This window comes from Mizuhopecten yessoensis, unplaced genomic scaffold, assembly GCF_002113885.1.
Source record: "Mizuhopecten yessoensis strain PY_sf001 unplaced genomic scaffold, ASM211388v2 scaffold6683, whole genome shotgun sequence".
Taxonomy (NCBI): Eukaryota; Metazoa; Mollusca; class Bivalvia; order Pectinida; family Pectinidae; genus Mizuhopecten; species Mizuhopecten yessoensis.
This window is the reverse complement of record NW_018406672.1, coordinates 805890-817407: the sequence shown is the minus strand read 5'-3', so window position 1 is coordinate 817407 and position 11518 is coordinate 805890. Positions and strand designations below refer to the sequence as shown.

Sequence of the window (11518 nt, the reverse complement as noted above, 5' to 3'; positions counted from 1 at the left end):
TTCATATGGTTTGCAACGATTTTATTGAACACACAAATACAATAAAAATAAAAATAAATAAATAAGATTAAATGATTATACTCCCTTAAACAGTATGCCTGCCACTTGTACTAGAGTTACCTCAATTTTTTATTTAGATATCTGATCATTTTGAGTTGCTGCTGGAAAGGCATCTAGGAGTTTCGCTCACTTTCGATTTCTGTAAACCAGGAATATGTCATAGCAAAATTGAAAGACACGCGGCTAGCTATCTAATTGGTCTCAGATATATATATAAAAAAGAACCTGACCAATTACTAGGTTGATCACTGTCCTGTGACAAACACAGAGGATCAGCTCCCGACTTAAAAAAAACCAGTTACTTTTACCGTTACGCGACCACAAGATACATCAAAGTCTCAAACGAGACTTCTTGTGTCATCCACAAGGCGACACACACTGAGACTTTTTACTATGACATACTCCAGACGTGCAGAGATCGCAAGTGAGCGTAGCACCTGAATATCGAGGATGCTGGAAAGACATTAACGGTTACAGTAAGGTAGCATATATCTTGAAGTATATGCATTTGCTGTGAAGCTTAGTTAAAAAGAGAGCGAGAAACAGTTTAATAAATGGTACATTTAACGAGGAGGTCGTCTAGGATATCTAAACCTTCTTTTGGAACATGGCTTTACTGACGTCATTAGTACATCTTGTAATGCCACATGAACATAGGAAAACGAACAGTGATACCGCCTACTTGATCACTTACGAGTATAAACATACATAGGGATTATAGTAAGGTGACCTTGCTGAACACAAATATAGACAGATATTTTCCTGAATCACAAAGAATCGTTACTGTACAAGCTGACATTCTTTTCACATATAACCTATCATTTGTTACGACGTTTTCAATGGGCAACGACAGAAAGGACTGACGTGGGTTTGGGATTCAATATTGTATAAAACTGGTACGTCTGTCGTTATACAGTCATATGACATATTACGACGTACAAGGTAGGCTCGGCGTCATTAATTACTTAAAACTTTAAAAGATTTAGAACATGTTCAATTCTTAACGACAAGGGTCTACGACAGAATTTTTGTTCGCAAGCCGTCTCAGCAGTTTTAAAAAGTCTGTCACAATTTTCTATCTATGGCGTGTCGTGAAACTGTTGTGCGACGAAAGTTAAACGGGTTTAAGGAAATTCAAAGTTTTCCAGATGTTGAACTGTCGTTGTTTCGGTCCCTACAACATTCATCCCACAAACTTGACCTTTGCACGGGACATTTTATTTGCCGATACTTCCAACACTTGGACTTCAAGTTCCGTACCCGCGTAGATAATTTTAACGTCGATGGGGTCGTCTTTTTTGTGTTTCTCAGACAAAGCTACAACTGCTGAACCCAGCTTTATGCATTTTTCTTCCGACACATATTTTGGATTGTTGTCGGGTGATGCATACACCTCTACAATCACATGATTTTGATTGACAGGAGCCGAAAACCTCTTCACCACTTGCTGTGATCCTACAGCAACAGGTTCTCCCTTCCGAAGGTGAATATCGAATACGTCGTCACAAAAAAAATCGTCACCAATCTTGACTCTTCTCTTTTCATCGTGTTTTTCGACCTTAAATGGCACTGTTACAGCAATACCATATGTATATTTACACACCCGCGAGGTGATTGCCAACGGTTCGTGGCCGAACAAGGCAGCTCCTTTTAACACGGCCATGGATGGGTCGTTCGGTGATATGAATCTGGTCTCGCTGAAAAAGTCCTCAAAACGGCTTCTTATGATCTTCGCCTCTGAGAACCCACCAACAAGCACAACGGCATCCAGAGGCATGATATTGATGTTCTCCATCAGACCGTTCAGATGCTGGATCATATTGTCCAACGAGGTACTAAACAGACTCTCAAATCTGACTTTACTGATGGACATTTTATCGGCGATAAATGATACTCCATCACCAGATGGCCCGATGCCTTTCATGTATTCCTGAATACTCTGGCCCGTCAATCTTTCTAGTATTTCTCCTAGGACTGCTGGGATTCTAAAAGATACTTCACCGTTTTCACTGGGATTAAAATATCTCTTGGCACATTCAAAATTGTGTTGAAGACTCAACATTTCTCCGGGATATTCCTCTTTTGCTATGTCGATGGTTTCACCTCCAAATATAGCTACCAACATCTTTTGAAAAGCTTCGTCCACTGTTGTGCCTCCCCAGTGACCGCCTGTTGGTGGATGTAACTCCCGAAGAGCTCCACCTTCTGTCTTTCTGTAGACAGTGATGTCGGCTGTGCCTCCTTAAATGATACATGGAAACCAAATTAATTGAATGACACTGATAACAAAGTCAAACCCATCAAAATATCTGGTAAGAGCATATAGGGCACAAACGCTAAACAATCGAACATGCTTGAAAACACCACTATGAAGCAAATTCATCTCCGATGTGACAACGTTTTCTCATCACAACGAAGCAATTGACTATATATTAAAATATATTAATACTCCATCGTAGGACCTTTACCGTTAAGAGTCACTTTAAGCAGTCACCTGGTTTATTTTCTTAGTTCTGAAAACAGTATTGCAAGTCAGTCAACAGATATCGCTGTGAAATAAGCTTCCTCTTACTACTTTTTAAAAGAAATCTTATAAACTTTTAAATTATGAAACAAAATAAAGAAAATTCTTTTGTCACTTTTCTTTCTTTTTGTCTTCTTTAAATGTTTTATTTTTCCATGTGCTGTAAGAGTAATGACCTTAGTGTCATGCCCTAGTCCATGACTTATATGCAAATTGCTTCTGACATGTGGTCAGTTACCTGGCATGGAGATATGGCTTATTTATAATGTGTAGTTAGATTCATGAGTGTATCACTGAAGTTAATCTAACCAAAGGAAAACGTTCACGGAGACCAGATGAACGTCATTTTAAAACATAAACCGAGTCGGGTGCCTCGTATTCAAAATCATCATGCAGAACAATCATGATTTTTACGAGAAATCTAATTTCGACATTTATCTATTAGCAATAAACGTTTGAAAGATATTGGTATATGTAGAAGTCATTTTGATTTTATGTTTCAGAAGAAACTGAAACTCTAAACGAGGGTAAGATTGCCTCTACAAAATATTGCTGAACATATTGTTTACTTTCTCTTTTATCTCATGAAACGGAATCGTCCGCTTACTCAATTTTTGAAGTCACATTCTTATGAAGAAGAAAATGCGAGAATTTATCGCAATCAAATAAATCGTTTTAGAAAAGCAAGTACAGCTGCTTTTGAACCAAACTATTATACTAGTTTAAGATTAGATATTTCATTTTTGTCTTAAGGTAAATGGTACCAACAACTTAAACTATAATAATACCATTGTTTTTTTTTTTATTATAAAACAATATTAATAATTCGATATCCATACATTCCGTTTTATCACAATCTAGTTCGAAGGTCGTCCCAAAGCGGTTATAAATTATTATCCGTGGTTATAGGGCCTTTGCAACCAGCCAATATCTTTTTCAACTCCCTGGGGAGCATACAGCCGGTGCTGCTATTTTGGCGCTCACAGCTAGCATTCAACAATTCTAGAACTGCCCAACGACGTACTTATTTACAGCTGAGTAGACTGGAACAAGCGGAACAAAGTATCTTGTTCAAAGATACAACACAGTGCCGTGACGTGACACGAACCCGAAACCCTTCGGTCACGAGCCCAGTGCCCTACCACTAGACTAGCATGCCTCCGAAAATATTGTGAACTATTTATTTGAACCCTTCTTAATAGATATATTCTAAAACAATCACATGATGCGGTGCGTTTTACATAATTATAGTTGTTCGAGATTCGAATTTTTAAAAATAGAAATGCAAAAATATAAAAAATGAATAACATCAGGGGTCGATATGGGGACCTGTACATCAACGAGTCTGTGCTTTACCAATGTTGTCATCCGGGAATTAAAACTTTACATCATCAATACGAGTGTCCAATTTAAACGCCACAAAGCCTTTGACGAACTAGACGTTGGAAGTGACTATAAGACAGAAAACACTCCTATTGGTTGCTTCATCCCCTATATAGAAGGGAAGATACTCGAAGCCATAAGGCCTCTACGTGTCTTCATGATCGACAATGTAGTGACGGTAAATGTTCCCTTTACTTTAATATAGAATGGCATTCTAATTCTAGGTACGTTATGGTGAAAAAATACCAACTGACCTCCAAGGTCGGCTACCATGAATTTTGTTTCCGATTTCAGTGGTTTGTTCTCCGTCCTACCTACAACGGAAGCGGTCATGTCTACTTTGATATGACGGCAGTAAAGGGCGGCAGCTTCCGGTTCTAGTGCCAGCAGCAGGTCCTCCTTGTCAATACCAGCCTGTAACGTAGGAAAGTATCACGTTAAATTAGCTGTAACAACCACCAAATGTGTAAGCATGGACCTTAACAAACCAAATAGGCACGTAATATGTTTGCATCACATTTGCGCTAATTGGCAATGAAGCAATACAGCAGCTTTGAAGGAATTGGATCACTTTGCCAATTGAGATGATAATGATCACAGCACTGTTTGAAGCGGACTGCCAAGCGTCATATTGACAATAGTCAATTGACTTCGGCATCCAAACCGTGTATTTTCTGCAGCTGAACAACGCCTTCTTCACACGCTACACTATTTTGGACATGATAAAAGTTATGAAGCTGTGAACAAAATCTAAGGAATGGAAGACAATGATGTTAAATGTACTCCGCTTTTATACCTGTTCCGCGGCACTTCTCATGAAAATCTTGGCTTTGTCACTCCAAATGGCAGGAACCGTGAGGACCCATCGGATCATATCTGTTGCCACCATTGATTTGGAATCTCTCCGCTTGACCTGTGCAAGGACATCAGCCTTCAGATATTTGAGTATTTCTGCAATTACTATTACAGCTGGCTTGACATCATTTCTGTTGAATGCTCGCAACGTTGCTTCTAAGCTTAGATCCTGCAAAAGAAATAATAAGTTTACCCTGGCTATTTGTCAGTAAAATAAATACCACTTTGATCGTTAATTCAACAATATATAGTCATTAAGACAATGTGTTATCGTAAAGTGGGCAGCAGTGATATTTTCAACACGACATAAACATGTATACGCGTTATCGTGAAATTACAAACATTAATAATCATACAACGTTATGTGTTGTCAATGTCAGCATTGCAATTTAGGCAACTATTCATACTATTTAATTTGGGCAGCATTGCAATTTTAACAACTATTCTAGCTTTTGTAACGTAATCAAAAGTACTTACACAGCCTCAAGTCTACTTGCTATTGTAAAAAAACAAACAACTATATTTGCTATCGTTATTCTAACTCACTCAGTGTGTTAGACATCAACCTATGTGTCGAAACAAACATTTTCGGCAATAGATCCACATTAATTGTTGGGAATATATTTTGTTTGATCTCTTCACATAAGTTGTGTATTTCTACATGCCTTTAAATGTTAAGTGTCGATAAAGTAACATGTATGAATTAGGAAACGCTATTATAAGATTGCAATGATGTCACTGACGAGTGCCATGTGTCATTTCAAAGATGTCACGGGGGTTACCCAGCCGGACGTTTGGGTGTAAGAAAGGTAGCTACCACGATCGAGGAATCGGTTGCGAGTCGGAAGTCAGTATTTAATATAACAATGTTTTTTCAAATTAAAAAATATTGTAGTGCAATAGTGCATCATTTAAACTTTGAAATAGTGCAGACATAAACTTATAATATGCGGTGTTTAAAGCAAAATAACATCAAATAAGATCAATGTTCAAAAATGAAAGGAATATCAAGTGTTGGTTAATTATTATTAGATTTTAGACATACATGTTTGTTTCAACAAAATCAGCTGATCGGCGGAATTCGAACATTTGAAGTGTGTGTGTAAGCTGGAGTTCTGTCCGATACTTAGGTAAAAACATATTCAATTTACAAAAAATGTTGTACTTTTTATTGTAGTTCATCGTATAGAAAATATATTAATTGAATGGATTTGTTTTCATGTACATTGCGGCAATGACTAGCAGTAGCTGATCTACATATCCTGTGGAGCGTAACGCTCTCCACAGGATATGTAGTTCCAGTTCCTTCAAGAAAAACAGAAATAATATGTCAAACAGCCCATGTTTTTTTTTTTCCTAAGAATGCATTATATTATTGATTTTCAGGACAAAAAAGCTGTAACTTTGTCACTTTTTGTTAAGGAACATGGATTTATATACTTCAGTATTGTATCATCTCCCACAAGGTTCCCATACGAGTTACAACTACTCGATGACTGTCGCTTAAAACTAGATATCGAACTTATCTTTCATTGAATAAAAAAATACACAGACGGGCATGCCCTAGTACTTAAATATTAAAAATAATCACATAACTTACCTCAGCCTCATAGAGTTTCATTTTGAATTTTTGAAATAGGTACCACAGCTTTTTTTCATCGGGTTTTAGGTTTGCATACCCTTCTTCAGCTTCATAACCAAAGTATTTAAAGTTCATGTCCGGGTCAAACAGGGCCACAGTAGGCGTTTTCTCCGTCTGGCCTTGTTCGGCCTTCCACGTCCGACAAAACATCCGCAGTTTATCCTCTTTGAACTCTTCAGTCCAGGAACAAACATAACCGCTATATGTTGTACCAAAGTCTATGGCGCATACCATCACATATGGTTTCATCTAAAAGTATTGATAGAGTCACAAATATAATAAACTTGATTCATACATTTATCGAATAAATAAACGAAGCAATGGAGAAGCAGCCATTTAGAGAAAGGATTCAAGCTTAATAATTGTTAATAGAGTCAAATTACTGATTCATCATCCCGATTGGGGGGTTGATAAATCTTTAAACTGACCGTATTGGAGGTTAATACCGTTCAAATATTGTAATATCGTAATATATTTCTATATTTTTGTTTTTATGTAATGTAAGACTTCTTTCTTTTCTTTGTCTCGAATACGATTAAAGTAGCTGGACTCGAAAACGGTTTAAGTACCTGGAGCTGATTGCTCCGAATGTTTGACAACCTCATATTGTCTACTCTGTTGGAATTACTTCCTTACTTCATTCGGTCATTCATTTGACATTGGTTTTGGTATTACATCATTGAAATAAATCTCGGATTTCCAATAAAACAGCAAATTAATGGGATAAGAAACGGAATAAAATTTGGCATTCAGCTCTAGCAACGCTGGTACATGCTATATACTTTTACTTTCAACTTGTACCTCTCCGCAATACGACATTATAACAAAAAGAGACTTCGTAAGGAAAAGGCAAAATGGTGATAATTACAGATATTAAAAAACAAGATTATGTTCAAAATATGAATCTTTAAATTTACTGAGCTTCATACATGATTGATTGTGAAATCGTCAAATCATTTTTGTTTTTAAATTTTGGAAACTCATGTGACGCAACTAACAGATAAGACGATGATAACCATACAGTTATGTGTTTACCGGAGGCAGTGGTGGAGGGACGCCTCCCTTTTCCTCGCGGACAGGTTGCTGATACGCTGGTGGTACGTGTTGTTGGAGTTGTCGAAGTTGTTGTACTTGTTGTGGTTGTTGCTGGTAAGGCGGGGATACCGACATACACCCATAAGGCTGTGGTTGGTATCCGGGGGCTGGCGCTACTTGTACAAACGCCCCGTTTATATATACATAGTATGGTACCGGCCCACATGGTATTTGTCCTGGAGCCAGCGCTACGGGAACAAACGCCCCGTTAACGTAGACGTAGTAGGTAGGCGACACGGGCTGGTAGTTCATGACTAAATTCTACAGGATATCTCAACGTAAAATCTGTGAACGAAAAATCTCATTCTTTAACTTTCAGTTGTTGAATAATTAATCCGCACGTGTATTAATTCTTAATCACGGACTTTTCGGAGAACAGTTCTTTACGCATGAAGAGACTTTTGCAAAATATGAACAAAAATTATACTGATATACTTGTTTCGAAACACCTTGACTGACATTGGATTTTTTCAATTATAAATTGTGACTTTGCCTGATTCAGGCTATTGTTTTTATTTGTCTTGAACGCGCACAAGACAGGTTTGAATGCCGGGAATCGCAAGCGGCCTTCGTTAAGTATTTTTTTCAAACATTTTCTCACCCTCCGAATTTTTTCAACTGTAATACACGCGCACACGTTTATTATTCCTTAATATGTGGTTCAAATATCGAATGATGTTTTCAATCGACGCAAAATGGTTATCGAATGAACTCCTAGTACATCTGTAACTACAGGACAAGTGTAATAGCGTTTTCAAATTTACATTTGTTGTCTTGCATATTCAACATATGCTACCTTGCCATCAAAATATTTCGCGATGTGGAGTGTCACGGCACCATTTTGTTAAGAAGATAGACTCGTGGTCACAAATAATATTTTTTCGTAAAACTTAATTCTCATGGCTGTGATCAAATCTTTCTTCCCAACATATATTTCGTTCTAAAAAACATACATTATAGACACAACAGATTGTAAAACACCGGTATCGTTTGTTTTATTTATAGTAGATACGAGTCATATATTTATGACTATAGTGCATTTACGAGGCTGTGTCTGAGTTATACAAGAGTGCGATCAATTTAAATAACAACATTTATAGGATGAAATGGCGTCGATATTTTCACCAGATGTATATAGGTCGGGTACTAAATCAGTTATTGCACATCTTACAATCGTACACATAAATGTCATCCCAAAGAACGCGATAGACAACTTTATCTAGATAAGAGAGTGTTAGCGAGAAACTTCCCCGCCTTAGTATGTTAAGCCCTTTTCATGAATTTGATGTTCAATTATAAGCTGAGCAACAGAGGCCGAAATACAACAAAAAATCTCAGTAGATGTGCATGTACTTAAAGTAAATTTATAACATTTTCAGAAAAACAAATCGTCTGCAGAACTCCATAAAGGCTTAACTAATAAGTTAGATATACAATTCAACTTAAAAACGAACACACATATTGTAGAAAGTATGTAAAGATTTGGTATTGTATTGCATCGAGCGTACCAAGCTCGTCTTGTCAGCTCTACGTGTGCTTGAATATCTTTTATATGAAATAAAATCTTAGACTTGAGTAGGACTATATTTGCTCAAACACAATATTATTTTATTTTAATTAAATTGATTCAAGCTCATATGACCAGCTCGCGCAATCTGATTATTGGTCTATTTAGATCGGCCTAAATAGTTTTGTCAGAAAAGCCCAACCAGGAAGTTCACCGTTCGCCGAATTAGAACTAAGAATATCGAACAACTAAGAATATCGAACAACAGAGTTTTAATACTTTGTGTGTTAAATGACATATTTAACTTAGGCGTACGAATGAATCAATGTTAAACGCGGTTCTCGTTTCATATACACATTTGTCGAACAATAATTATATTTATAAGAACATATAATACACAACATTGTCTATCGACAGTGTCGTCTGCTATCGTTCTAGGTACACTATACATATATATAAATTCCGGAGTTCCCTCGCAAACCCAAACAAGCGTCATACAACCTCATCTCCCCCCTCACCCCACCCCCTCCACAATAGATAAATAAAAGAATCTATTATTCAATGATATATATATATATATATATATACAATTGTAACCTTTGATAATCTAAGTAACATTTTCTAACAATGTTTAAATGTACATGCGTAAAAGAAATAAATACATTTTCTGAAACAAACGGTTAATAGTCAGTCGGATCCGGCGGTGTTTGAGTCAGACTACCATCTGTTGAGCTCTAGGAGATTCCTTCGGTGATTAAATGGATAAAATGTGTGAAACAACCAGGGATTTATATATAAATACGTTGTTGGTATCAACAAGTCTGAAATGGTTTGATAATTGTCAACAACTCACCTTCTGTCCAGACACTCCATCCGTCCAAGTTTACTTCCTCTTTGACTGTTAGGTCACACGCTACATTTAGCAAATCTCGCGACATCGGTATTGGTCGAATTGCTATAGAATACCAATCATCCGTATCAAGTTATATTGATTAACCGAATCATTTTATATCTATAGGAGTTATTTCCCTTTAACCACGATGTAAAAACGTTGCAGACGGAAAACTTTGATACCACGACGTACTTTTAAAAAAACTTCATCAGCATATCACCTCGATATTCCGTCTTTGCGTAGTGCAGAGTTATCTTCTCTTGTGAGCAGGTATTGATTGTTACGTCATTGGTTTGTATGAGAAAATTACGTCGTTTTATCAAAATTTGATGACGTTACTCTCACAAACAACTGACGTAAGAATCAATACCTGCTCCCGAGAGAAGATAACTCTGCAATACGCAAAGACGGAATACACACAATCTAAGTGAGCTTAACCCCTGACTATCGAGGATGCATTTTGCTGGACTTAACAGTTTTGATTTATGTCTATGGAAATGTTTTTGGATTACTCTTTCTTCAAACCCACAAATGAATGGAAATGGCAACCAACATGGTGACATTTGAATTGTTTCTTCCGCAAGAGCCAACATTAAAAATAATGTCACTTTGAAGAAATTAACACATGAAATAGCAGCAATATAATAGAAAAAAATACCTACTGGTATATTTACTCATAAACTTTCAAACGCGCAATTTATAAAATCTTTTTGTTTTCCAATCGCAAAAATCAAGGGGCCGCGATGGCCAAGTGGCTAAGGCGTCTGACATTCTGCTACCACTAGCACTCCACCACTGAGTCGCGGGTTAGAGACCTACGTGGGGCAGTCGCCAGGTACTGGTCGTAGGTCGGTGATGTTCTCCGGGATATTCGGCTCCGTCCTTGCATGACCATAGCTGTTATTAGAACGTAAAACACAAACTAACCAAACAAAGCGCAAAAATCAACACACGGAACCAACCATCGATAGCATAAACTTTAAAGATAATATAAATATTTGAGCTGTTTTCGAGTATGTGAATACCAAAACCCTTCCAGATTATTTATGCTTTCATGTCATCGGGGAAAAAGCTATATGCCATCAGGTATCCACAGGTAAGTAAATGATAAAACTCCGTTCTTATCCAAACATATAAGTCAATCATCTGCCGCTGTTTTTCTGTCCTCCGCTTGGCTTCTCCTTGAAATGCTGTGTCAGTAGCGAAGAAGACGAATTGTACTCAAGTATGTCGTTTAGTTTAACTTCCGTCATTTAGTTTTGTGATGAAAGGGCGTTTTTAAATCTTCTTGAAACTTTTGCCCAATCCTTTGTTTTTTTATAGCAATAACATATGTTTAAACTAACTATAGTTTAACCCCAACACAAAACATTTTTTTCGTAAGAAATAGTCAGGTTTTCAGATAACATATATAACTATTTTATACAGCAGGAATTGTAGATGAAGGGGTTTGCATAGATATGTTTACAACTAGAACTAGGCGAAAAACTTTTACGTCAGGAGGTAATATCAATGACTTGAAACAGAAATATCTACATTGAATTACACTGTAGGCGGCGT

At 37.0% G+C, this 11518-nt stretch overlaps 1 protein-coding gene across 1 annotated transcript; it reads right to left on the bottom strand.

The window, feature by feature from the left end:
• Window positions 1–10040, bottom strand: LOC110452450 (heat shock 70 kDa protein 12A-like). The gene is made up of 6 exons (XM_021500999.1): window positions 9920–10040; window positions 7500–7844; window positions 6423–6713; window positions 4764–4991; window positions 4222–4381; window positions 1–2301 (listed from the first exon to the last, which is right to left on the bottom strand). Exons 2-6 carry the CDS (start codon window positions 7809–7811, stop codon window positions 1244–1246), a joined length of 2049 nt encoding a protein of 682 aa, XP_021356674.1. The 5' UTR covers window positions 7812–7844; window positions 9920–10040; the 3' UTR covers window positions 1–1243.
• Between the last annotated feature and the right edge of the window lie 1478 nt (window positions 10041–11518).